The sequence below is a fragment of the Folsomia candida genome, unplaced genomic scaffold (assembly GCF_002217175.1).
Source record: "Folsomia candida strain VU population unplaced genomic scaffold, ASM221717v1 Fcan01_Sc002, whole genome shotgun sequence".
Classification (NCBI taxonomy): Eukaryota; Metazoa; Arthropoda; class Collembola; order Entomobryomorpha; family Isotomidae; genus Folsomia; species Folsomia candida.
Genome location: NW_019091194.1, coordinates 637862 through 662164, shown reverse-complemented (window position 1 = coordinate 662164; position 24303 = coordinate 637862). Strand labels below are relative to the sequence as shown.

At 37.0% G+C, this 24303-nt stretch overlaps 4 protein-coding genes and 2 long non-coding RNA genes across 11 annotated transcripts; 2 read left to right on the top strand and 4 right to left on the bottom strand.

Annotated features, from left to right (window-relative positions):
- Positions 1-537: 537 nt before the first annotated feature.
- Positions 538-3814, bottom strand: LOC110844938 (cytoplasmic tRNA 2-thiolation protein 1). 6 transcript variants are annotated; one of them, XR_004834164.1, is made up of 10 exons: positions 3601-3786; positions 3269-3500; positions 3068-3186; positions 2792-2980; positions 2493-2697; positions 2023-2421; positions 1610-1937; positions 1197-1307; positions 1025-1129; positions 538-957 (listed from the first exon to the last, which is right to left on the bottom strand). XR_004834164.1 is itself a non-coding variant. In XM_035848641.1 (8 exons), the coding sequence occupies exons 1-7, from the start codon at positions 3646-3648 to the stop codon at positions 1612-1614; spliced, it is 1518 nt and encodes a 505-aa protein (XP_035704534.1). In that variant the 5' UTR covers positions 3649-3786; the 3' UTR covers positions 538-957; positions 1610-1611. The 6 variants fall into 6 exon arrangements, 3 of the variants coding, with proteins under 3 accessions (XP_035704534.1, XP_035704533.1, XP_035704535.1); XR_004834162.1 differs by having other exon boundaries at positions 1025-1307; XR_004834163.1 differs by lacking the exon at positions 538-957 and having other exon boundaries at positions 973-1129.
- Positions 3815-3893: 79 nt separating this feature from the next.
- Positions 3894-5921, top strand: LOC110844939. Its single transcript, XM_022091277.2, has 5 exons — positions 3894-4030; positions 4100-4609; positions 4684-4832; positions 4916-5139; positions 5248-5921. The coding sequence occupies exons 2-5, from the start codon at positions 4115-4117 to the stop codon at positions 5799-5801; spliced, it is 1422 nt and encodes a 473-aa protein (XP_021946969.1). The 5' UTR covers positions 3894-4030; positions 4100-4114; the 3' UTR covers positions 5802-5921.
- Positions 5922-6025: 104 nt separating this feature from the next.
- On the bottom strand, positions 6026-6953 carry LOC118434639. The gene is made up of 3 exons (XR_004834165.1): positions 6815-6953; positions 6688-6754; positions 6026-6620 (listed from the first exon to the last, which is right to left on the bottom strand). It is a non-coding gene; the product is annotated as an uncharacterized LOC118434639 (long non-coding RNA).
- LOC118434640 lies at positions 6278-7123 on the top strand. The gene is made up of 3 exons (XR_004834166.1): positions 6278-6388; positions 6503-6570; positions 6861-7123. It is a non-coding gene; the product is annotated as an uncharacterized LOC118434640 (long non-coding RNA).
- Positions 7124-7210: 87 nt separating this feature from the next.
- Positions 7211-20811, bottom strand: LOC110844940 (cAMP-dependent protein kinase catalytic subunit PRKX). The gene is made up of 11 exons (XM_022091278.2): positions 20551-20811; positions 19981-20443; positions 9785-9819; positions 9654-9722; positions 9524-9588; positions 8653-8762; positions 8437-8590; positions 8278-8369; positions 8033-8214; positions 7888-7965; positions 7211-7812 (listed from the first exon to the last, which is right to left on the bottom strand). Exons 2-11 carry the CDS (start codon positions 20441-20443, stop codon positions 7687-7689), a joined length of 1374 nt encoding a protein of 457 aa, XP_021946970.1. The 5' UTR covers positions 20551-20811; the 3' UTR covers positions 7211-7686.
- A 408-nt stretch (positions 20812-21219) lies between these two features.
- Positions 21220-24237, bottom strand: LOC118434638. Its single transcript, XM_035848639.1, has 9 exons — positions 23889-24237; positions 23769-23822; positions 23462-23706; positions 23088-23371; positions 22785-23025; positions 22633-22720; positions 22456-22563; positions 22215-22378; positions 21220-21969 (listed from the first exon to the last, which is right to left on the bottom strand). Exons 1-9 carry the CDS (start codon positions 23926-23928, stop codon positions 21478-21480), a joined length of 1716 nt encoding a protein of 571 aa, XP_035704532.1. The 5' UTR covers positions 23929-24237; the 3' UTR covers positions 21220-21477.
- Between the last annotated feature and the right edge of the window lie 66 nt (positions 24238-24303).

Sequence of the window (24303 nt, the reverse complement as noted above, 5' to 3'; positions counted from 1 at the left end):
TGGGAGAGCTAGCTAGTAGTGGTACCTAGAAGAGCTAGCTAGGAGTGCTGGAAACTAGAAATCTCATCTTACCCCGAAAATCTGATTTTACCACAAAATATTCCTATCGTGTGGGAAACTGAGACAAAGTCTTGAAATTCTCTGGAACATCCAAGAAAAATTTGTATACAAAATTTCAATAATTTATAACTTTTTTACTATTGAATGTTTTTCAAAAAATCTTTCATATTCTTGTTCAGCATAGTTTAATTAGTCTATAAAATCATTTTCAGGAAAATCTGAGGCAAAAAATAATTTTTATACAAAATTTCGAAGCTTTCTAGAAATTTTAATTTTCGAGACCGCCGCAAAAAAAAGTATTTTCTTGCTCAGGGGACCATAATAGGTATTTACACAAAAATTATCAGCCAAATCCGAGCTAGTCCACTGAAATAAATCCGAGCTAGGCCGTAATAATGCAATTTTACCAAAAATAATTTACAAAATTCACTCCCCAATCACTACAGAAGAGACTAAGAACCAGTTCAAAATAATAAATTAAAGAAGGAAGGTTGAAGTTTATTAATTATTTGGAACATTTGTTATAATTTATAATTAATTCTCCAGTATAATTATTCGACTTGAGTAAACAAGAGGAGAGAAAAACAGAACGAGAGTGGGCATGGATGAGTGTTCAAAAGTTGTTTTCCCACGTCCAAAAAGCATCCTCGCGAAAGAAACAGTCTATTCCAAGATATATTTTGTCGTATGATGGAATATGGCAGAACATGCATGAAGATAGCTCGTGTTTGGTCAAACGCCATGTTGCCAAAGTGAGGGCAAGGAGGTACATAAATGATGTCATGTTTTTCATATTTTAGACCACTCATCTCAACATGTGGGCGAAATGGAGTTGTCGTCAATCACTCGGACAGGTAACCCTCTTTTCCGACGACATCATTTATGACTCACCCCTCTCTGTAAAGACAATGATCATGATAGTGCAAAATTTTTATTGTGTGTACCCGATCATAGACATGTAGACCTCATCTAATATCTTGCTCATTTCTCATTTGAATATGGGATTTGGTGAGTGGACTCTTGACTTGAGAGTGGACACAAAAACAACAATACGTACGGAGAAGTTTATCTGTAGTAAGTTAGGTTCATGCGTCAGAAATTCTGTTGATTCGTTATGCAAAGATTAAATACCATACCACGACAGAAAAGGTTGAAGTGGTTAAATTGGCTCAATTAGTGGGGTTGGTTATCATATAAAGTCATGTAATCCCACGACGAGTAAAATAAATTGGTGGGTCAGTAGATGTCTGTATAGAAATTGAGAGTTGGGTGGGTTAAAATTTTTGTAGAGGCGCAGCTGCATACTTAACAAGTCATAAAAATTGATTAATATAGGAATGATAGTTGATCTTTTCTAGGAATCGGCAGGATTTTTTATCTAAACAATTTAGAGAAATAATCTGGACTCATGAACTGACAGAGGGACAGTTAAACAATGTTAGCCACCTAGCTTTCCTAACTTTAGATTTTCTATGAAAATGATATCATTGGAGAACAATTTCAGTTTGCTTATGTTGTGGATTTTTTTAATAACAGAGATAAGGCTTACAACTATTTAGGACGAGTACTACCACCGACAATTCCCATGTGCAACATGGTGGCGGCTAGTTGACCCAAATTTTCGATATCAATGTCTACTTGGTGATGATTCTGTTGTTCCATCTTGGAGCGAATTGTTCCCACTTCGTCATCTGGGAGTGGTCCGGATATTAAATCATTGTTATCATTGGACGACGTGGCGAAACCACCACAGCCGAAAAAGTCATGTAATCCGTCGTCGTCCTCAAGGTGTGATGCATTATCATAGTCATTAAGTCGAGTGGCGGTGCTATCTCCGTTCACATGTTCATCCTGTTTTGGCAGGTTAGGTATATTTCCTGGGAAATTTAGGGTAAAAACATTTACCGACGGATGTATGAGATATAATTTTCAATTGCGTGATAATGATTCTAGAGAACCCACCTGTGGCATTTATTCTCTCCCTTGCTTGCCTCCGCTTTTTGAGGGATCGTTGTTTCCCTTGCTTGACTTTAGGCTCTGTATCTTGGACAGGATCATCAACTTTTTCCTCCTTCGAACATCCCCCTCCACGACCACAGCAGACCTGCTTTCCCTCCCTCTGACTGGCACAACCACTCTTGGCCCCACCATCACTCCTGCAAATCTCGTCCTTGCCTTCGAGGATTTTCATTTGCCCCTTCACCTTTGAACTTTTTCCAATTCCTAATTTTGGAAGCCCCTTGTTCAGTCCCTCTAGCATGACACAGGCTTTACAAATCCGCATTGACGAGATGTACTTGCATCGCTCACATATTCCTTGTTTTGGCATTTTGATTCCTTCTCGAACCGAGAGTTGTTCCCCTGTAGTGGATAAATTTAGTTAATAATTTAGTATTGGCGTTTCAACTATTATAAATCTACTCTATCCTAACCTGAAAAAATTATGTCGATAATCACACGGGGTCGAACCCTCTCCAAATCTTTAATGAATGTTCGAACATGGCCTCGATACGCATTAGGTGAATAGATACACTCGGTGGAAAAATAGTCTAGCTTTTTGAAATAGGCGTACATCACAATTTCCTTTTCGTAAGTGTATTTAAACGGCTTGCAGCGTGGTAGAGTACCTTCAGCACCCTAAAAAACGAAACATTACCAACATTATCATTTCATTACTAAATTGTAATATCTAAACAAAATTTTTATAAAATTTTTGAAATATTATATTTACAGTAGTGATAGCCGTACATCTTTGCAATCGAGCTACATCACCACGAAGTAAATTCATAAAAATCGTCTCCGCCACGTCATCTGCATTATGTCCAGTCACAATTTTATTAGCTCCGAGTAAAACTGCTCCACGATCTAAAGCTTGGCGACGAAAGACGCCACAAAATGTGCAATTATTCTTCTTTCCAACCTGTCAATAAAACATGGCGAATTTTAATATTTCTAAGTTATGTAATATAGTTAAATGACAATAGTTATTAAATTCCCACTTTCACACCTCTCTCACAATTTCGTCCATCGTCCACCCGTACAAATCTTTGTAGGAGAGAATTGTCAAAGGTAACCCATACTCGAGCTCGTTACGTTTCACCGTTTCCAAACTGTCGTCACGATATCCTGTTGATAATTGATAAACACAAAAGTGTCAAAATTTCAAATATATTTAGCTGAATTTCTAAAAGTAACTCATAATCAATACCTGTAATTCCTTCATCCACGGACAACAAGACAAGTTGAAGTCCATAATTGTGTCTTTCATTCAGCAGCTTTAGAATATATGCCAAAACGGTCGAATCTTTCCCACCCGATGCTCCAATTGCGACAGAATCGCCCGGCTTGAAAAGGTCTCCTTTCACAATAGTTTCATGTACTTCAGCTTCAAATGCGGCAAAGAAGCAAGGTTGACAAAGAGCATGGCCAGTTTTTGGGCGCTGTAAATACAAAGATGATAAGTTATCATTGATCAACAAATTGTTTTGATTGTTTTTTTTATTCCAATGTTTTGAATCAAAACTTTGCCAAATTGTTTACCTTCATAGAAGCCTTGTTCCCACATTTGTTTTCGCAGTCTAACGGCATGCTAAGTTCGTTTTATAGCTTATCTGTAAAATTATTTACGTCATATGTCTTAATACTACGAATGATAAGGTGGAAGGATAACCAAAAATACCAAAATTAATTTGCACGTGGAGGAACGATTTCCTCAGGCAGTTCTGCAACTCGCTGACAAAATCGGAGACGAGTAAAAGTGAGATATTTTGTTACTCGATGAAAGTCTGATAGACTTGCACGTCGCAAAGTAATTTTTGATAGATAAATAAATAAATAATTAATTAATTAATAGTTAACTCTTACCTGGACAATTAACCAGTCTAGTTAAGTTAGTAATTTGAACTTAATGCATAATGTGAAATCTTTACTATGCAGTTGGGTGGCCATCAATCAACTAAATTTATAAAAGGTGTCAAATTATTGCAATTTTTAAATATTTTCATTTATTTAATTTCTGGTTTGCATCTTTTTTTTGCAGACAATTAATTATAATATGGAATTAATGTGTCTCTTCTGCTCTGCGCCTATCCCCGCATTGTTACATGAACCCTCACCAACCCAGACGGATAAGACACATTTCGAGCAAATATTCCGATTACTCTCGACCTCTTTATCCGTGGAAGAAGGCGTCGTGACCTGTTGGAACTTTGAAGATGAAGGCCTCCCCTTCTGCCCCCCTTGCTACGACAAGGCCCACTCCTACTGGGCCTTGTCTCAACAAATGGACTCCATTCAGCTCCAAATTACCATGATACTCGAAGATTTTAAAAATATCGTGCGAAATTCTGCAAAAAGAATTAAACAGGAGGAAGGAACAAGTCTTATCGCCCCTGTAAGGTCGACAAGATTCGACAATTTTAGACAGCAAGTCCTCTTCAGTACTGGACAAAACAGGGGGATTTGTTCACGAAGGTTGGCCAAAATTACTGGGCTAGGAGGAGGCAGTGATTCGGCGTCATCGTCGAGTTGGGATGAGCTGTCGAATGATGTGAGTGGCCCACTTGCACCAAACCAACACAATGATTGATTTATAAGATAAGATGTTATATTTTGTCGTAACAGGATGTCATGGATGGATCACCGAATTCTTGTTCAGAACAATCAGAACAAGGTGAAACCGTGCTATCACTTTTCAGTACAAATCATGGCGACATAATATTTAACTGTGAACCTGCACCTTGTACGAATAGTGGAAGTGACTTTGTAAATGAGTGAGTACATTATTTTAGTTTGTCATGATCCAAATTCAATAGGTCATTTTTGATTTCCATGTATTTTTGTCCATGTTTCGCAGATTACTACAAGATCCTGACGATCTGAAGAGTGCTTACAACCCTCAGTGGACAAGATCAATTGATAACATTGATATGTTTGGCTACATCCAAGTCTTCAAACCTAATTCTTCCTTTAATTATTGGAAATGTGGCGCAGACGAGTGTAACTATAAGTTTACGAATGAAGACAAAAATGATCCAAAACGAGCAATGTCGCGACACATTTTGAGCGAACATTATAATTGTAAGATGTAAATTATTAAATAATTAGTGCATCGACAATTAGTCGGTACATACTCGCAATACGAATGAATGATTTTTCTTAATGACTTTACTTATCATATAATAATAGGGAGAAATTGTCCGAGAGGTTGCGGTGTTACATTTAAATCCGAAGCAGAAACGGAAAACCACATTTGTCAAGGATCCAAAAAGAAAACTACAAAAACGTGCAAGAAATGTCAAGTTATTTTCCAAAATCTCAGCCTGCTAAGGGTTCATAAATGTCAATCAAAGGATGTTCCCTTATTAAGTAATTGTGAAACAAGGGATACTGAACATTCATCTTCTACAATGGAAAGGAGACCTAAGAATAAGAAATTGCCCTCAACTTTTAAATGCGAGGTTGAAAACTGTTTACAAATATTATCAAGCAAAGCTGCCCTTCAAAGACATATAGATCTGCATACTAAATCACCGGAAGAAAGGAAATCTACAGTTTGTGAACATTGTGGAAAAAGTTACTCGAAATCCCAGCTAGTGCAGCATTTACGCATATCTCATGGGGTAGGGACTCCATTGACCAAGTTTCAATGTCCTTGGCCAAACTGCACGAAAAGTTTTCCACACTTGACCAAATTAAACCGACATACAAAATCCCATGAACCGAAGAGAATACAAACTTGATCTTAGGCCGTACCAGTATTTTTATATCGCAACATTGTATACTTGTAATGTATGGAACTTTTTAAGATGAAACCAACTGATTTTAATATTTGTATCTAATAAACTATTGTAAGTAATTTATATTTGATTCATATGATTCACCATCCTTTCATGCATGAATAAAGTCATAAATCTTATATGCAGAGATTATAGAATGGTCAATAAAAGACACAGCTAAGGCGTTGTTCAAGTCGGAATATTTATTAGCCACAAAAAAATCTGTAAAACTACGTCTACAAAGCATGGAAATAGTGTTCCAGTCTTTCTCTTCATGCATGGAATTGAACCTAGGCCATAAATACACTACATTTGTAATTATGGGGATTATGTTCAAGCCAAGTAACAACCAAGTTACAGACAAGTTCGGACAGAGACCCTCCAGCTTGTGACGGTGGTGGTTAACAAATTTAAATAATCTGATTTAATTCCATGTTCCACTACACGTAAGCTAACTACTTATTTATCCTAGATGTAAGTAGTTAGGTTACTTTCCGTATTTCTATTCAGGCGCACCAGGATTGTCGCCTTTCACCATAAATGCCTTAAATGTAAGTAACCTAACAAATATTAGAGCGTTAGAGTTGTAAGCCAATTATTTTTTTTGCAAAATTTATATTCTATTTTACAGTTAAATATAATTAAGGATTCCATTTTGGTTACAGACTCGACTACATTTACAAGTTGTAGCGGCCCCCATGATTTTGCAGACATTTAATTTTACGATTCTACGGTACGCCTCCAAGTACCATTTTTAACGTTGACATTGTCCCAAACAAATATCTGCAAATTATTATATATTTATCATTTGTACTCATTCTTATTAATATTAAAACAATTATTTACTTACCTTCAAATTTCCAAATTTTTGAGATTTTCGCCCTTCGTATGACAAAATTTTTAAACGACTTCATCATCTGTAATTAAAGTACTGGAGAGTTAAAGCTTGAAGTTTGTAATTAAATATGCTTGCTTACATTATTATGAAGTTTTAACATTAATATATTTAATATTTCCAACCAGGACTTCGTGACTCGGCCAGAGAAATAAAAAGAAGGGGAGGATATCGAAGGGATGGAATTTCCTGGCTGTTGTGCGCGTTAAAAAATCTTCGATCAATAATCACAGCATACAAGATGCGGGTGGTGGAACTGACACCCGGGTAGTATCCAGCTTTTGGGAATTTTTAGCCCAATTTTGTGCTATGCAAAGCTTTCTCTGCTTTCTCTCCAAACGTCAACGCTCCCATGAACTCGCAATTTTCCCCTTAAATCCTGACCTCATTGTTTACTCATTATGCAATTATAATTAATCTATGACAGAACAAACGGTTATATGTATGTAAAAGAAGTTTGATGTAAGAACCCATATGCTTTTTAGTCTTTAGTATGATTTATTTATTTCAGTCTCATCTTATATTTTATTGTCGCGTAGTATACACATTAATAATATTCTTTTTACATGAACTTAACTTACTATATTTCATTTCATAACTTATTCAAATATTTATTTCAGCAAAGTTAAAATTAGTTGAGTGTGAATTAAAATTCTATAAAACTAACCATTATTTTTATACAATCTACAAAAAAGGTGCTCTTTTTCTCCCATTTGTAAACTTCATCCCTTTAAATCTATCATATTTACACGCACAAATAATTAAAATTAACAATTCCTGAACAAAATAACATCCCAACAAGACTGGCAATTCTATAAAGTGAAAATAAAATACTGAACATTTTTTTCAACAATTTTTATGTACACTAAAACTTCTTACTTACGCTACAAAACAATACAGAAATACTTTGGTGGATGGATAAGCAATCTAAATGTTAAAAAACCAAGCTCGATTCTAGAAATCTTCAAAAAGCTGAAGTTCCTCATCCGGGACGGTTTTAGACCTCCATGATTCCAATTCTGGGTAGTCGTCAAAATTATGAGTGTCCCCTTCCGACGATACTTGAGGAATGATGGGTGGCTGTGTAGGAACAAAAAAATAAGTGAAAAATTGGCAAGGTACATATTTATGCAAATTTTAGCACAATTCACTCACCGGCAGTCTACGGTTGAGCACATCATCCCAATCAAAATCTCGGAACCAGCGATGTTTCTTAATGTCATCGACACCATTCTGGATGAAATAACGAATAAATTTGATATTTCAAAAAAATTATGAAGTTACTAAATTCTGGACAAACCTTCATGCTCCCCAACCGTTTAAATCTGTCAGGTACGAGAAGTTTCTTCATGAGATCTTTTCCTACTGGATTGATCCACTTCGGCCAATCGATTTTCGCCTCTAAAATCTTTTCATAAGTTGAAAAATTGTTGTCATCGAAGAATGGGGCGTAACCGCAATGCATCTCGTAAATTAGAACGCCTGAAACGCATAAATAGTAAAATTGCAGTGAAATGACACAATTTCAACCCATAATTGACATACCTAATGCCCACCAATCCACGGCCTTATTATGACCTTTTGACTGTATAATCTCTGGCGCTAAATATTCCGGAGTTCCGCACAGCGTCCACGTTCTAAATTGTAAGTATTAAGTAATTTAGTAAATATGAAACACATCAAAACTTGACATACAAAAATTACCTGTTTTTCAGAAACTTTGCAAACCCAAAATCCGTCAATTTTAAATGACCGTCTCTATCAATTAACACATTCTCTGGTTTCAGGTCCCGATAAACGACACTCTTTGAGTGCAAATATTCCAACGCCAGTACAATTTCGGCCGCATAAAAGGCACCTATTGCAAAAAAAATCATACATCTGCCTCTGCATCAAAAAATTTGCGAAAAATAAGCTTACACGTCGAGCTCGGAAATTTTCCAGCCGATCTCAAATATGAGAATAATTCTCCTCCACAGACATAATCGAACATCATGTAAATGTTGAACTCATCTTTGCCATGCCACGTCCTAAAAACATGAATAAAAAAACCATCAATTTTTTCCACTTAATTAATTCCTTCGCCCCGAAGAAAACTGAACTACGCATTGTGGACACAAATAAATAAAAATTCATCTCATGCACGAAACTAATTCATCATCGTCCATCATTCCATTCCACAAAATTACACGTAACGTATAACCACAACCCATCAACGCTTTTGGGTTGCTTGCTTGCAAATATTTCGCAGAAGCAAGACTCAACTCAACCACATGCCAAAACGAGACGCAGAAATAACAAGACCTTTTATGGCACAATTAAATTTATCTCAGGTCTTCACAGTAAATTGGAAATTCGACAAGATCCATTTGCATGAAAATATATTCATATGAAAACACATTCGCGAATTTTTTCGCAAATTCATCTACATACATACGAATATAATTGCAATAGGAGGAAAAATTGGTATAAATATAATTTTCCGTCTCAAACTCTTTGATTGACATGGTTATCTTTATCACATTGATTATCTCTCGCTCCGACTTGTTTATGTTTTTCCTGCAACTTTTTGGACATAAAGATTTGACAGGACGAGTTTCACATTGTCAGTCTTGCTGCCTGTCAATACGTCGACGTGACTGGGGACATGGTGTCGTCAAATTGGCAGTCGCCTCGCCACTACTACTTATTTGATGGGCATGCATGCATAATAAATAGTCTCGTGTTTTATTACACTAATTCCACATTTAGGAAACTTAATACCTCAAAAATGCAAAAAAAAACTTATTACATGTTCACAATAAAGGGATGATGGACCGCTTGCAAAATGTTTTTCTCGTTCTTGACATGATCCACCTGTGAAAAATATGAAAAAATATGTACAAATATGAAATTTATTAAAACTTGACGTAAAAAATTACCTGCTTCAGTCGGATGAGGTCGGGCAGGGCCAGAATTTTGAGGGCGGAAAATTCCAAGCTGTCCTTTTCCTGGGGGTCAGATAAAATATTTCAGGTCACCGAATTGATTAATTAATTGCAGTTTAATTTACCTGGACGAGAACAACCCTTCCGAAAGTGCCAGTACCTGCAAATGCAATGCAAATAGAAGAAGAAATGCAAATTTATTAATAATTTTTTCACACGGACGACCTAATCCCGACCTGGTTATCATAACATAACTCGTAACATTTCCCATTTACTTTGCATTGCACAGCTTGGATTATTTTTTTGGCAAATGTGACCCGAAATCGGTGTCAGTGTCTCTCTCTCTGTGCGTCATCAGAAGGAAGCAAAACATGTCCACGGACCATTAGTTCAAGACCAACAGTAAATAAATATAGTACGCTCTCGTACGTACGTACGGATAAGATGAGCACACTTTTCTACCAAAAAGCTTTTCAAAATGGGAGAAAATGTCAATACTTTAAAAAGTTTGTGCAGCTGTTGTGTTACTATTTTTTAGCATCCCTAAAAAGATTTTTTCACGGTCATCGTGACCTTGTCTCGTCGTCGGGGTTCAAGTCTTTTAATTCTCAATGTTTTAAACGAAATATATTTAAATGCACAATTTTTATTTTGGGATGAAGGCAAACAAATATCAAAACAAAGCAGCAAAAATATTACTCCTTGGTTTGGTTTGGTGACGTAAAACAACAAAGGTTGACTTGACGGGTCCATCAATTTCTAAAATGTTTATATACATCAAAGCTAAACCCACGTAGGCAGAAAATCTAGTTGTATATGTAACATTTAATTTTTAATAAACCAAAATTTAATCAGTGCATCTTCTTCTTCTTAAATGCATTATTTTTTACGACTTCCTTCCTTCCTGCCCTAAATGATCCACCCCCACGATAAGTAAATCCATCAAGTGAAGCACCTCTCATTCACCAAACGGAAAATCTATCACGTTTTTTTCAACTATTATTCTTATTTCAGACGATAAATCAAATCTGAGTTGATGAGAAATGACCTAGACGTAATTTAATTCGACACTCGTAATAATGAAGTGCAGTATTGAACTTCAAAACTCCTTACATATAAAAAAGTGAGAGCTAGATATACATTTTTAATTTAACGAGTTATTGGCCTGTCCTAAAAAAACATCAAGAAATTACATATGTATATTTCTTTACTATATACTTCCTGACCACTTAAATCATCTTCTTCTTCCTCTGACTCCAATTTGATCATTTTGGCTTAATTATTATTACGAAATGAGACATGATCATGTTCCTCTTTGATCCCTCCATTCTTGGAGGATGAGAGTTGCCTTCAGTAAAAATGTAATTACATTTTCTACCTACTTAGCAATGTCACTCGGTATTGTGTTTAGACGGTCAAGTGGACCGTTTAGTAGTTTATGTCGTCTTCTGGACTGGAGTGCCAATGTACAGAAGCATTTAGTAACAAACAACTACTTGAGATTTTTTGGGCTGTTATTTCATTAAACATTTCGTGTCAAATTCCAACACAACTAATTACTCAGAGACATTGTAGATGATAATACACTTATCGTTAGATTTGGTGCGTGCAGAAAATTGACCTCCACCCACGCTTTCTACGAGTAAAGTAGAGGTACTACTTAGAATCTCAACTTGCCTCCTAACTAATTGAGTCGTCATCTCCTAAATTTCTGCATCCAAGTCAAGACCACAAAACTACATATTTTACAGACACAATTTCGTATTTAGTATTTTGCACCACTACAAAAATTTGCATCATCACTTTCAACAAAAACGACCTACTTTTCCATAATCATATTTCCATTTTCCATGTAACCCGTCAATCAGTCTGTCTCACTTTTTTTCTGTAAATGGTTTTTTCCATTAGTAAATACAAGCCTTACATATTAAGTAAATGGAATTTAAATGCAAATAGTTTGTGTCGACTCCAATCTGTCATCGGCTCATCAACTTGTACATATCTTTTTATTAAATCTTTGTCATCTAGTCCACAAATGGGATGAGCTACATGGTAAATAAATACATCTCATCATTTTATTCCGTCTGTCTGTCTGCCATCGTAAAAAATAGTTTGTAAATTTTTTTCATTAACTTGAATTATTTATTCCTGTAAGAATTTATTTACTTACTAAAAGTATTTCAAGTGAATGATGATTATGCATTGCTTGCTTACATAATTGTGGGTGACAGATGACACGAGGCGAAATGAGATGAGATGAAACAAAGACGACAACATAACATGACCACAATTCAACCACACCTTTGTTGTATATGTGTAAATAAACTGTGGAAAATATGCAAATATTTTTAGCCAAGTATTTGGTTTTACATAACGTAAAATATGCAGTGTAAATATTTGTAGTGCTCCCTAAAATGGAAAGAATTGGCACACCTATAATTTTTCCTCCAGGAAAAAAGTTGTGAATGAAAATATTAAATTCATCATTTTGCAAATATTTTTGCGAAAATATGTCCCTTTTAATGGGCGAGGTTGCATTGACTTGACTTAATTGCCACTTATCCTCAATAAATTAATCATCCATCACTTAAACTTAATCGAATAAAGGACCGCCCCATTTAAGGCGTAAATAAATAAATAAATAAAGGAGCTATCTACAAATATGGCGTGAAATTGAAATTTCAACAAAAAATATTATTAACTAATTGAATATTGATGTCGAATAATTAAAATGAGATCATTTTCACTTCATATCCAAATCATAAATGTCACCGCGGACCAAACCAAAAAATGGTGGACAAAAAAACTTCTTCAATCAAAACGAAAAATAATTTATTTGTTATTGCAAAATCATATTGAAGAAGAAAAAAAGTCGTAAAAATAGCTCGATTTTTTACCCTTATCTTTCCAAATCTTGTAATCAAATCTGTGCACTCATTTAATGAAATGAAGGTGACAACTCGTGTATTTCTCTCTCGGTTCACTTGGCAAGCGATAAGATAAGATCATCATCTCGAGAGGAGGAAGATCATCCTGGGATGATTTTTTTTTCATCTCTATTTAAAATATTGTTTGCACATCTTCTTAACTTCCATCCATATTGATATCCATCCCTTTGGCTGCCAAAAAAGATGCCAGCCACGTAATAGCAGCATCATCTAAACTAAATTGGTGGACAGGTACGGAGGAGGATTTCTGATTTATCACACCAACTGCTTGCTTGGCTTAAATTTAAATTATATATTCCTCAGCCAAAGTGTAAATCTCTCTTCTTCTTAGAGACGAGATGTCCAAATTAATCAAAAAGTGCAAGCCAGCCAGCCACCCACCCCCACACCAAAAACCAAGTCGATCCGTCCGTAGGGAGGTATAAGGATCATACATTTTCTTCAAATTCGCACACCCCGTGCCAAAAACTGAATTGTGAATTGAATCGAATTGGCAGACTGCACGTCTTTCTTTTCCTTGTACGCAGTATAAAATCATCATTAGCTAGCATGGCTCCTAATTAGTCGACTAATTAATTGCGCAGGAAAACAAAAGCGGTGAAGATTAGATCAAATGATAACGATGATGATACCGACTGGTTACAGACGAAATTTTTAGAAATTTTGGGGCTGACGGACTATAAAATAAAGTATTATTGTTATTATCTCGTTATATACCTACCACGCTTACAATACGTGACTCCAGATTTTTGCGCAGTTTTACAAAATATTTTTCGTAAGAATAAATTAGATTCGACGCGGTCATAAAATTGGAGAAAATAATGTACAAAACCCGCCCCCGAGTTCATCCTTTAGTCGTCCATGAACTTAACTTAAATTAAATTAAAAACCTGACAAGAGACCACTATAATCCAAAATTATTGCCTTTATTTAAACAAACATTGCATGATTCCACAATTTGGTATAATCTCGCCATAAATAACATAAGTTCTCCAGAATCGTGCTTCCACTACGTATTTTTTGCCTACTTTTCCCAAAATTGAGAACCCAACCCAAAAATTTTGCTTCATTTACAAGATAAAGGAATGTCACGCCACGCCACGCCACAAATTGGATGGTCGTCTTAATAAAATTGTAAAATTACAGACGACAGACAACATTGTTGGACTCCGGAGAAGGACATGTCCACATCTTTAAGAGACGACTTCATTCATACAATTTAAAAAAATCCGACCATTTTGACACGTTAAAAAGAGGGCATGATTTTAGTATAAATATGGAATTTATGTGGCAGCTCGGCAACAATTTCAACCCACGGAAGAAACAAGAGGGGCCAATTAAGCTGCGAAAAGTTGGACAAAAACAAGCTTTTCTTATCATCTCATTAGTCGATTGCATGCAAATTAAATGATTCTGTATTCCGAGTGTCATGTAATTCGCTAATCTGCCACTAAATCTAAAAATTATGTGGTCTTGAGTCTTCTTGTGCTAGGTTAAGGTTTCGAAGGACGAGGAGAGTCAATTAAAGTTAGTTTTTCATGAAAAAAGTTACCTAACTAAATATATAGATAGATGGATCTAAATGCATAAGTACTTATGTAAATTGACAGGTGGGTCCGAAATGTCAATTCATTTAATCTCCATTTAATTGACAAATTGACAACTAACCTGGCTCAAATCGAGCTATCTTTTTTCGGAATCGTAAAAACTTCAGTCCAGTTTTTAGATTTTGTTTAAATAATTGCGTGCAATTCACGTGGCAATCGAATCCACATTCCATTAAATCGGAGAGGATTGAACCTTTGTTCAAGGTTTTGGAGGACAAATGACTCTAAATTGCTTTAGTATTGCCCGATTTGTACCGCTTAGATATCTAAATTGCAGCAAATAATTTCTAGAAATTTCGAAAGTCATGACTTTTGATTGACCATCATTAAATATGTCACTCTATCCGTTCCATCCATATTTTATTGCAAATATGACCGGTCATGCCATATAATAATGAAATGAATGCACCTGTACGTACCACACCACCACCAATTCATTCACTTAAATGTTGTTACCAATATGGAAACTCAGAGTCATTAGGGGAAGAAAAAGAGCACTTTAAAATTCAGTCGTTGCGTGTGTAGGCGTCATATTTGTATTTCTTTAAATGCCACCAACTAAAAATCTATCCCTATCTCGTTTTGTCGTGAACACTGCTAATTAATCTCCACATCCATTGCATTGTCCTCTCGACCACCTGCACCTGCTGGGATTACAATCCTACAACCACGCCAAAAACTCGGTACCACATTACGGAGAGATCAAAGATCACAGTCCAATCTGAGCAAAAAATGGCAATCACTAGCAAAAATTCGGGGAAATAAATACATATACTTTGCACCCACAAAAATATCTCCATTTCCCGACGGGAATCATTCTTTATTGGAAACAGTCGTCTTATTTTTGTGCAACATTTTCACCGAATCGTATCCTGTCCACAGCCTGCTGCTCAGTAGACCAGACACGTATAAAAGTTGACACATTTGTATGTACGACATGACTAATGTGAATCTGTCGCCATTTTTAATTTCCATTTTCCATATACAACTTTTGTCCATATTATCTTAAAAAGTTGTCTTTTGACGATGATGATATCATGTCGCAACGATGCCGTCCGACCAGACCAGACTGCGTGGCAACTAACTAACTAACTAACCACCCGACTATAAAATAATTTGGCTTGGTACATCTATAAAAAAATTCATAACTTATTCTCCCTCATGTCACATTTGGGGGAAAAAAGTCAGAAATTATTACGCTTTTCAGTTAAAAATATCAACCTGTCAAAGGGAAAATTTCTCAGAAACATGGAACCGCAAGAAAAATAATATGATCTCATTCCCAATAATATGAAAAAATCCAAAGAGTTGATCTGATCCCGGTTCAGTAGACTTCTCAAAAAATATATATATATTTTTTTTAAAGAACAACATTATGTCAGCCAACGAAGCATACTGTTTTTAAGCTTCCGGTTTGAAAGTTAAGTGGATTGGATCGGATTGGACCCATGCGACAAGTTTATGTAACTTTGGACTTGGCGTGCATCGTAATTTGGGGTGAAGTTTAGTGCGATGGAAATCCCAATAAATCCGTCATTCTAATGTTTATAGGGTTATCATGCATACGGGGGAAAACCGAGCAGCAAAGCAACACTTTGTATGCATAAATAAAGTACGTATTCTATTAATACTTTACATAAGTAAGTAAGTACGACACGAGGTTGAAAATGGGCCAAAATATATGTATCTCACCAGATGATGGAAAGAGTAAGAAAGTTGTTATTAAGTAGTTACACATTTGGAGGAGGAGGATTAGTAGATATCAAAATATGGATAAGCGCTGTATCTGTGTGGTGGGGGTGGTTTTACCGTGAGGGATTTAGATTTTAGGGTCATATTTTAATTTCAGAAAATTTGGAGGTCAAATTGTTCCAGAAAGTTAAAGTAGACAAATTTTGAAATTAAAAAAATCAAATTACATTTGTGAACCGATTAAAAAAAATTAATGTGTTTTGAAGCGCTATCTGGAAATTTCTTCAAATTACGGCATCCACAAATATAAATAAACAGCGTTGAAATATAGCAAATCTAGATAGTGAATCTTTTTTATTTAAAAAATCTAATTTTTCTCAATTTTTTTTACTTATCTTGCGGCCCCCATAAATCTTGACCCTCTCACTTACCCCACAATTTCAGTCACATTTAATCCAAAAATTATACGACACCACCGCACCGGCATCCGACACATTTTTACACCACACACACCGAATAATCCACCAATCCACCCAGACCAGATGCGTGCAAAAAAATGATACACACAGATATATTTACAATCTGGGTCATGGTTCATCATCATCATGGAAAAAGAAAAAGTCAACATGAAACCATTTAAATGGGATCAGGTCACATACGGATCATGGTCCAGCCAGTAAATAATTCCCGTCCACGTCCACCTTAATAATCCCAGACTTAAAAAAAAGAACGAAATACGTACAAGGTTCCCAATAATAGATAAATAATTTGTGCAAAAAAAATTCGCAACTTTCTTCCCCATATCGACCTTCTAATTGTGATTATTCATTATGCGACATGGAATTCATTAAGTACATACAAACTTAATGGGCAATTTGCTTCTCGCCATCCCATTATTGCACGCTTGCATCTTGCGAACACTAATTGCCCCCAATTTGGCCTACAGCCATCCGAAAAAGACAATAACTTTAAAAACCTATCATTTAGTTAGTTCTTCTTTGTCTTCTTCTTACTGCGTATGTATAAATAAAAACATGCAAAAAAATTACGCTCGCAAATTTTCAAAGAGCAAATCTTTCCATCCGCGAAAAAGTTATTTGCATACATACATATTCACATATTTACAGCTCATCGGCACATCGTCTCACACACAAAGATTGTTTTCCTTTGCAATTTGCACCTCGTAAAAATAAAATTTTTGAAGACTTTCACTCCGCCAGAGATTTCATTTTCGCACATTATGCAAATTTATCTCTCAACTCGGCCAGCTTATCCAATCCACTCCACTCCACTTTTGCAGGATTAGCGGTGTCATTTCTCCAAGCATAAAATAAAATATGAGCGGAAATATCATTTATCCATTTCATCCTTGAAAAAAAATTCGCTTCGCAATTACACACACGACCAGTGGCCGCGGAAGCCGTGGGGACATGTGGGGACATTAACATTGCCGGATAGGGGAGGGACGGGTTTATATAATATGGGAAGATGATGCGGACATCGAACAACCGTGGGGACATTGCCCCTCTGTCCCCTCCCAAGCTTCCGCGGCCACTGCACACACCACGACAACTGCTGCGACTACGACAATATTTTTGTTTTTAGACGACACTCATTACTTATTTACACAACAATAATCCTCATTGTGCCAGTAGTGTCATCAATTATGTACGATTTACTTTACTTACGTCACGATCACATAACATGGCCCAAACTTAATTATAATTACGCTTAATGGCCATCATTACATGTGTGACATTTGGATCCCATCATATTTCATTTCTTGTGGTGGGTGAATGTTATTTTCCGAGGTTTTTTTTATTTTATTTATGCGATCGCCAAGAAGAAGAGTTGTATAATGTCGTATTTTTAGCAGTCTTCTTACTCCCATCTCATAAACAATACGCTGTTTTTTTAATAGCTTTTTTCTCCCCACGAAGAAGACTTCAATGCCCGAAGAATGCTATTAATAAACGCTTTTCATTTCTTCAACTCCCATAAAATACGTATGACGACGACGAGGACGAAGGCAAAACACACGAGACGGAGTGAAGGGCAAGATTTTTTTTGCGATTTTAAACGATGCGATAAGAAGATGAAGATTTTTATTTTTTATTTTTTTTTTACAACTTCGTTTTGTTTTTAGTGTGGGTGGAAGAGGACAAAGAAAGAAATCGTGCGGTAGGTTAAAGTTCGCAAAAAATAGTGATGGGTTTGGTGGGTCATTAAATTTTTGAAATTTTGGATTTTATTTTTAAACCGATTTCTGAGTAGGTTGTTGTATCATCATTAAGAAAATAAAGTGAAAGAAAACGTTGTTTTTACATTAGACATTCGTCATTCATAATTTTGACGTTTGGAATTATAATTCTGAGTAGGTTGTGTCAGTAGAAAAACAAAGAAATAAATGGAAATATGAAATTTTTAGTAGTTTTTTTTCGTAAGTATGACGAATCTCTAGAAAACTATTTCTGGTCATCGTCATCCTACATATTTCCATTTTTAAGAAGCAATACGGATGATTTTTTCATCATTCTTTAAAAAGAAATTCGATGACGAGATTCTCGTTGAGAATTTTATGGCAAAAATGCAAATTTTATTTTAAGTAGTCTCTCTCATTGTTCTCGTCTCATCTTTTTTGACGAGAATGGAGTAGAACGGATTAGTACAATTGGTGGTTCGTAGTCCTATTTGGTGGTTGTCGTTACCAGACCACAGAACAGTGCAAAATATTAATGGAGTGTAATCCATCCCAAAAATGTCTCGGGATGACTTTACCAAAATCATAATAAGAAAACGATGATCCCATTTTTCTTACGTGGTGTGAACAGTGGCCGCGGAAGCTGTGGGGACATTAACATTGTAGGATAGGGGAGGGAGGGGTTTATATAAGATGGGGAGATGATGCGGACATCGAACAACCGTGGGGACATTGCACCTCTGTCCCCTCAACCTTCCGCAGCCACTGGATATGAATACGAGATAAATGTCGAGTCAGTGTCTCTAAAATCTATACAGAGACAAAATGTATGGTCAATCTCTGCCAAAACAGTTACAACCACGCCACACCACATTTACAGCTAATAAAGTAAGGAATTTGTAAACTTAATAAGTTGGCAAACTGCGAATAAAAGAAGAACTAACTGGAATTTATGAACAATTTGGCTGGACAGTTAGCTACACATTAAGTATTGTCACAAAATCTTATACATATCCACCCACATGGCTGCCTGCACCTACTCTACACGGAAATTATTAATGACTCAACATCGCACGTTATTAGTACAAAGAGAATTTTATGAAAATGACAAATGACCTGTCCAACTGGACAATAGGGTTCAACTTGATCCAACCCAAGTAACTGTCCACCCAGCACATTCAATTGTGATGTGACCAAGTTGAATCAAACAAAATGAGCAAAATAGGGCAAACAATTCAACAATTGGTTTTATTTACCAAGTTGGAAAAAAATATGCTACCAGGAACCAGAGTATTGAAGATGATGACAATATGTAGTGATGCTAATTCGTGATATGAATCTAATCTACGACGCGATGTGTGATATCATTGGTAATCAAATTGACAGGAATTTCCAAGAAATTTGCAACACTGCAAAAAATTGATATTCTCGAAAATTAGAAACCAATCCTTTACTTATCGATTGTTTAATGAATAAATTGACAGGATCTTCCAAGAAATGTTGAAAATTTCATATTCGCCATAATGCAAAAAATATCTGATATCATTCGCAAATCAATTGACAGGATCTTCCAAGAAATGTTGAAAATTTCATATTCGCCATAATGCAAAAAATATCTGATATCATTCGCAAATCAATTGACAGGATCTTCCAAGAAATGCAGGAAATTTCATATTTGACGCAAAAAACATCTGTGATACCATTCGCAAATCAATTGACAAGACTTGCAAGATATTTCATATTCGCTATGATGCAAAAAATATCTCTGATATCATTCGCAAATCAATTGACCGGAATTTCCAAGAATTACGAAAATTTTACATTCGCAATAATGCAGAAATCTGACAGCTACTCAAATGAAATCTTTTACTTACCAATTGTTTTAAGAAGTTCCAAATTATCCAACATGGCGTCACACTCTTCCTTCGTTTTCGCCCCGACTTTCCTATTCCTCCCGATTCTCGTCGTGGCGACGACGGTACTGTTCTTGTTCTTGTTGTTCTCCTCCTTCACATTATTGTTATTGTGATGGTTCGTGGTGGGGGGTGGAGGTGTCGGCGAATTCCGGGGATGAAGCCCCCTCGCTGGAGAGTTCCTCACCGTAAAAGTGAACGATGTTGCGTTATTGGTGGTGGAGTTTTCTTCTTCTTCTTCGTCATTTTCATCGTTTTCTTCTTCTTCCTCCTCGTCCTCTTGTTCTTCGTTTTCTTTGTCGCCATCCGCCTCCGAGACGGCGACATCGTCCACGGTCACGGGGCGACGAAGGCCGGACACCCCGCCGCAACCACCACCACCACCAACGCCGACCATGTCTTCTTCAGAGATTGACTGACGCATCTGAAAAAAAAAAATTTGAAATTTTGAAATTCGGAATTTGAAAAAAAATCAGATTTTGATATGAATAATTTTACAAGATATGTAGTTATCGATCTGATTTTTCTTACCGTTAATAACTCCGACTCCGTCCTGATTTTCGGGTCCTCAAAATTATTTACTTCAATAATTTGACTTTATTTAAAAATTCGCTAACTTTCTTCTTCTGCTTATCAACTTGTTCACAATTTCAAAAATATCTCAAAAAAATTTCCAAATGAAATTATTATACTTCTGTCCAAAATTCAGTATTGCAAAAATCTCAACTTGCCTCCTCTCATAATCTCATAAATGAATAGCTGCCGTCTCATGCACAAAGTTAGTGACTGAGAGACACGGACAAGATTCTCAACCCTTTTATGCATTTCTTCTGTAGCATCATCATGAAGATGAAAATGAATGCAAAACAAGAAGATGACATGAGAGCAAGAAATCCCATCTGCCACCAGCAAGCACTGCTTATGCATAATATGTATACAGATATATGTAATCTGTAGTAGTCTCGTCATAGCGAGAAATGTGTAAAACGTGGCGATGGAATCATCTCATCTCTCTCGTAAGAACATCTTTTACTCTGAAATCGCACTCCGGTTTCAGTGACGAAATAGAATCTAAGTACATTATTTATTTCCAGATTAAAGTCAAACTCTACTACCAGCTAGTTTACTCCAGATTCAGAAAAGTTGACGTCGTCGGATTAAATAAACGTAAAGTAGCAACGAAATGTAGCAATAGGTGAAACCCAAATAATATGGGACCATACCCCCTGACCTCGAGGGGGGCCAATTGACCCCACAAAGTTGATACGATCCTCCCCCTGGGGACATGTATATGATGCCGCAAACCGATTTCGATTATCTCGATCGGTTCTCCCGTTATCCGACAGACAGACAGACGGACGGACGGACGGACAAAGGCTTCACATAAAGTAGCCGAAGCTACTTCATAAATTAAGATGCTAACACAATTTTTTCTCTGTAAAATAATTTATTTTCACATCATCCCAACAAACCAGTGACATCTTCCAGTGCCCCGAAACCTCTCCCTATTCCAATCCCTCCTCCCCCTTCACTTTTCCCCTTCTTCTTGTGACCACTCCCACTTTCCTCACCACCACCACTCATCTTCTTCAACCCACCCAACACCTCTCCCACCCCGGACTCCACCCTGTGTTGCGCAATCTTGAGAATAATCGGTCCAAAGGTTTCCGGATGCAAAACGTTCATCAACACTTTCGTGCTCACAATCTTATCGAGTGAATCCCCATCAAAGAGTTTCGTTCCGAGGTCAGAGTTCATTAAATATTTTAAATTCGGAAGCGACACGGCGCCCGCGAGGATGTCATTGTTCAAAATTTCGACGACATGTTTCGTCGTGTAGAGCTCCTTGGCCACGGAGGAGTCGATAAGGGCGTGCAATGAGTCGGAAGAGAGGGCATTTTTAGCCGTTTTGGAGTCCAGGATGGTTCGAATTGTGTCCATCGACATGACCTGAAGGACATGAATGTTTAGTGTTTTTAAATTCCAAACTCTTAAAAGTGTCGAGTGGTCGACAAACGTCTCGTCGACACCTGATTGGTCGACAAACAACTAGTCGACTAATTTTTGGTAGGTAGGTGGCTTTCCGTAGGGGTACCGATATGCCGTGTCGATCAATATCCTGTCGACCAGTTGAGATAAGCCACCAGTTGTTTGTCGACCAATGTCGACAACTCTCCCGGAACCCAGATACTCACCGTTTTCGAAACTTTTGTGTCCAACAGTAACTTGACGGCTTTCGGTGTGAAGATATCCGCGACCAGGTCAGAGTTTAAAATACGTCCCAATGAATCAGGATTGGACGCGGCCACGGCTACTTTGCTGTTCATGTAATCCCTTATAGATTCCGGGGCCAGGAGAGCTATCAATCAAGGTCAGATTAAAGTCAAGGTCATTCATCAACCTGGGTCATTTTATTTACAAACAAATTTTACTCACTCTTCAAAGCCTGACTTTTTAGCAAACTATCCATGATATCCGGAGCGAGGAATGATTGGAGCTCTTTGCTCGCTAAAAGTGTATTGAACGTCTCAGGAACAAGGAACCCTTAATTAAATAATCAAATTTAATTAAATTAAATCAAATAAACAATTTAATTTAATTAATCTCCGGAACCTTTCGCAGAGGACGAGGTCAACACGGCTTGGAAAAGTTTGGGGTCAAGAATTTTCTTAATTATGGTATTATCCAGGACTTTCTTCACCTGGAGAGTAAGATAAGCAGGCAAACAGGTTATCAATTTATGTACCCATCATTATCTTAATTACCGTGTCCGGAGTTAACAAATCCGTCAATATTTTCGAGTTGAAGACATCCTTCGCCATCTCGGGCGTTATCAAACCCGCAATTAAATCACCCGACGACTTCACCGCTTCCGCAATGACGGGACTCTCCATGATTATTTTTAGCGATGCGGGCGACACTAATTTTTTCATGTCTTCATTTTTCAACAGAACCTTTAACGCTTCCGGATTCAAGGCTGCCTTAAAAACACCGCTGTTCACAACCCTATGCAAAAAATTCATATTACAAAATCTGACCAAATTTACATAATCCACGACCTCACTCACTGTGACACCAGCTCCGGCGATAACATGCCCTTGACCGAATCCGTGGCGAGGACGGTTTCAATCGTCTTCGGCGAAAACGCAGCGACAAGTCCAGGACTGTTGAGAATGATCCCGACGCCTTCCGGGGTCAACAAATTCTTTACCGTTTTCGAGTTCAGGATCGCCGTTAGAACTTCGGGGGACAAAATCTGCGTAAAATCTGCACTCTTTTTGAGATTCTCAGCCGTTGTGAGGGCAGCGAGGGGTTCAGCGTTAAGCAAGGCGGATATCGTGTCCGGAGTTACCTATGAAAATTAAATAAATAACTCAGGATTTCCAAAATTTCCAGAATTTTGAAATCTAAAATTCATTTTTTATCATCCGTAATTAATTACAAATTCTTTGAGAAACTTGCTCCCCAAAAAGGCTGTGAACATTTCCTGCGTGAGGAGCGCTTTGATCACGGGAGCGGCAAAGATGGCTTCGATCGCTTCCGGCGTTGCTGCCATGACCATTTCATTGTCCAAAGCGGACTTTACTTTCGCCGGGTCGAGAAATGACTTAATTTGTGGTGTTTCAAGGATGGATTCTATCGCGGCGGAGGCCAGCAGCCCTTCCGCGGTGCCATACTCTCGTTTCGCTTAAAAAAAGACAAGAAAACGGTACAATTCTGTCAAAAAAATCTAATTTGTTGTGTCCCACCTGGCGACGAAACCTTGTGTGCACTACTTCTTGCCTCCGTTAGTGATATCAATCCTGGAAAGAGTTATTCTTCAAGTAACCGATTTAATTGCATGATAACTACTGAATTTGCTATGGTACCACAAAATAAGGCACATGCCCACAGTCGGGACGACGCCATGACTTTAGTCGAGTAGAAAATCGTCACGTTCTTATCCAGACGGATCTGCCAACATGGGCTTAATTACAATCCGTCCTGTCTTCTGACATGTCACTGCATTAGCGGTACGAAAAATGTGCCTCTTTTATTGTTACACATTAGTTTGTAAAAATATTTGTAAAACAATGGAACCGATTGTCTCGCTGCATGGGGATTTGATTGCCCTCAATCTTTCCTGTCTACATTGAATCAGAGTGAAACTAAAAATCGTGTAAATATTTGGACTTGCAATTTTGTCAGATTAGTAGGTACTAATGCACGGGTGTAGCAAGTACATTGCCAAAACATTTCTGAAAAATACAATGCAATTCAAAATAATTTTTGAAATAAATACGT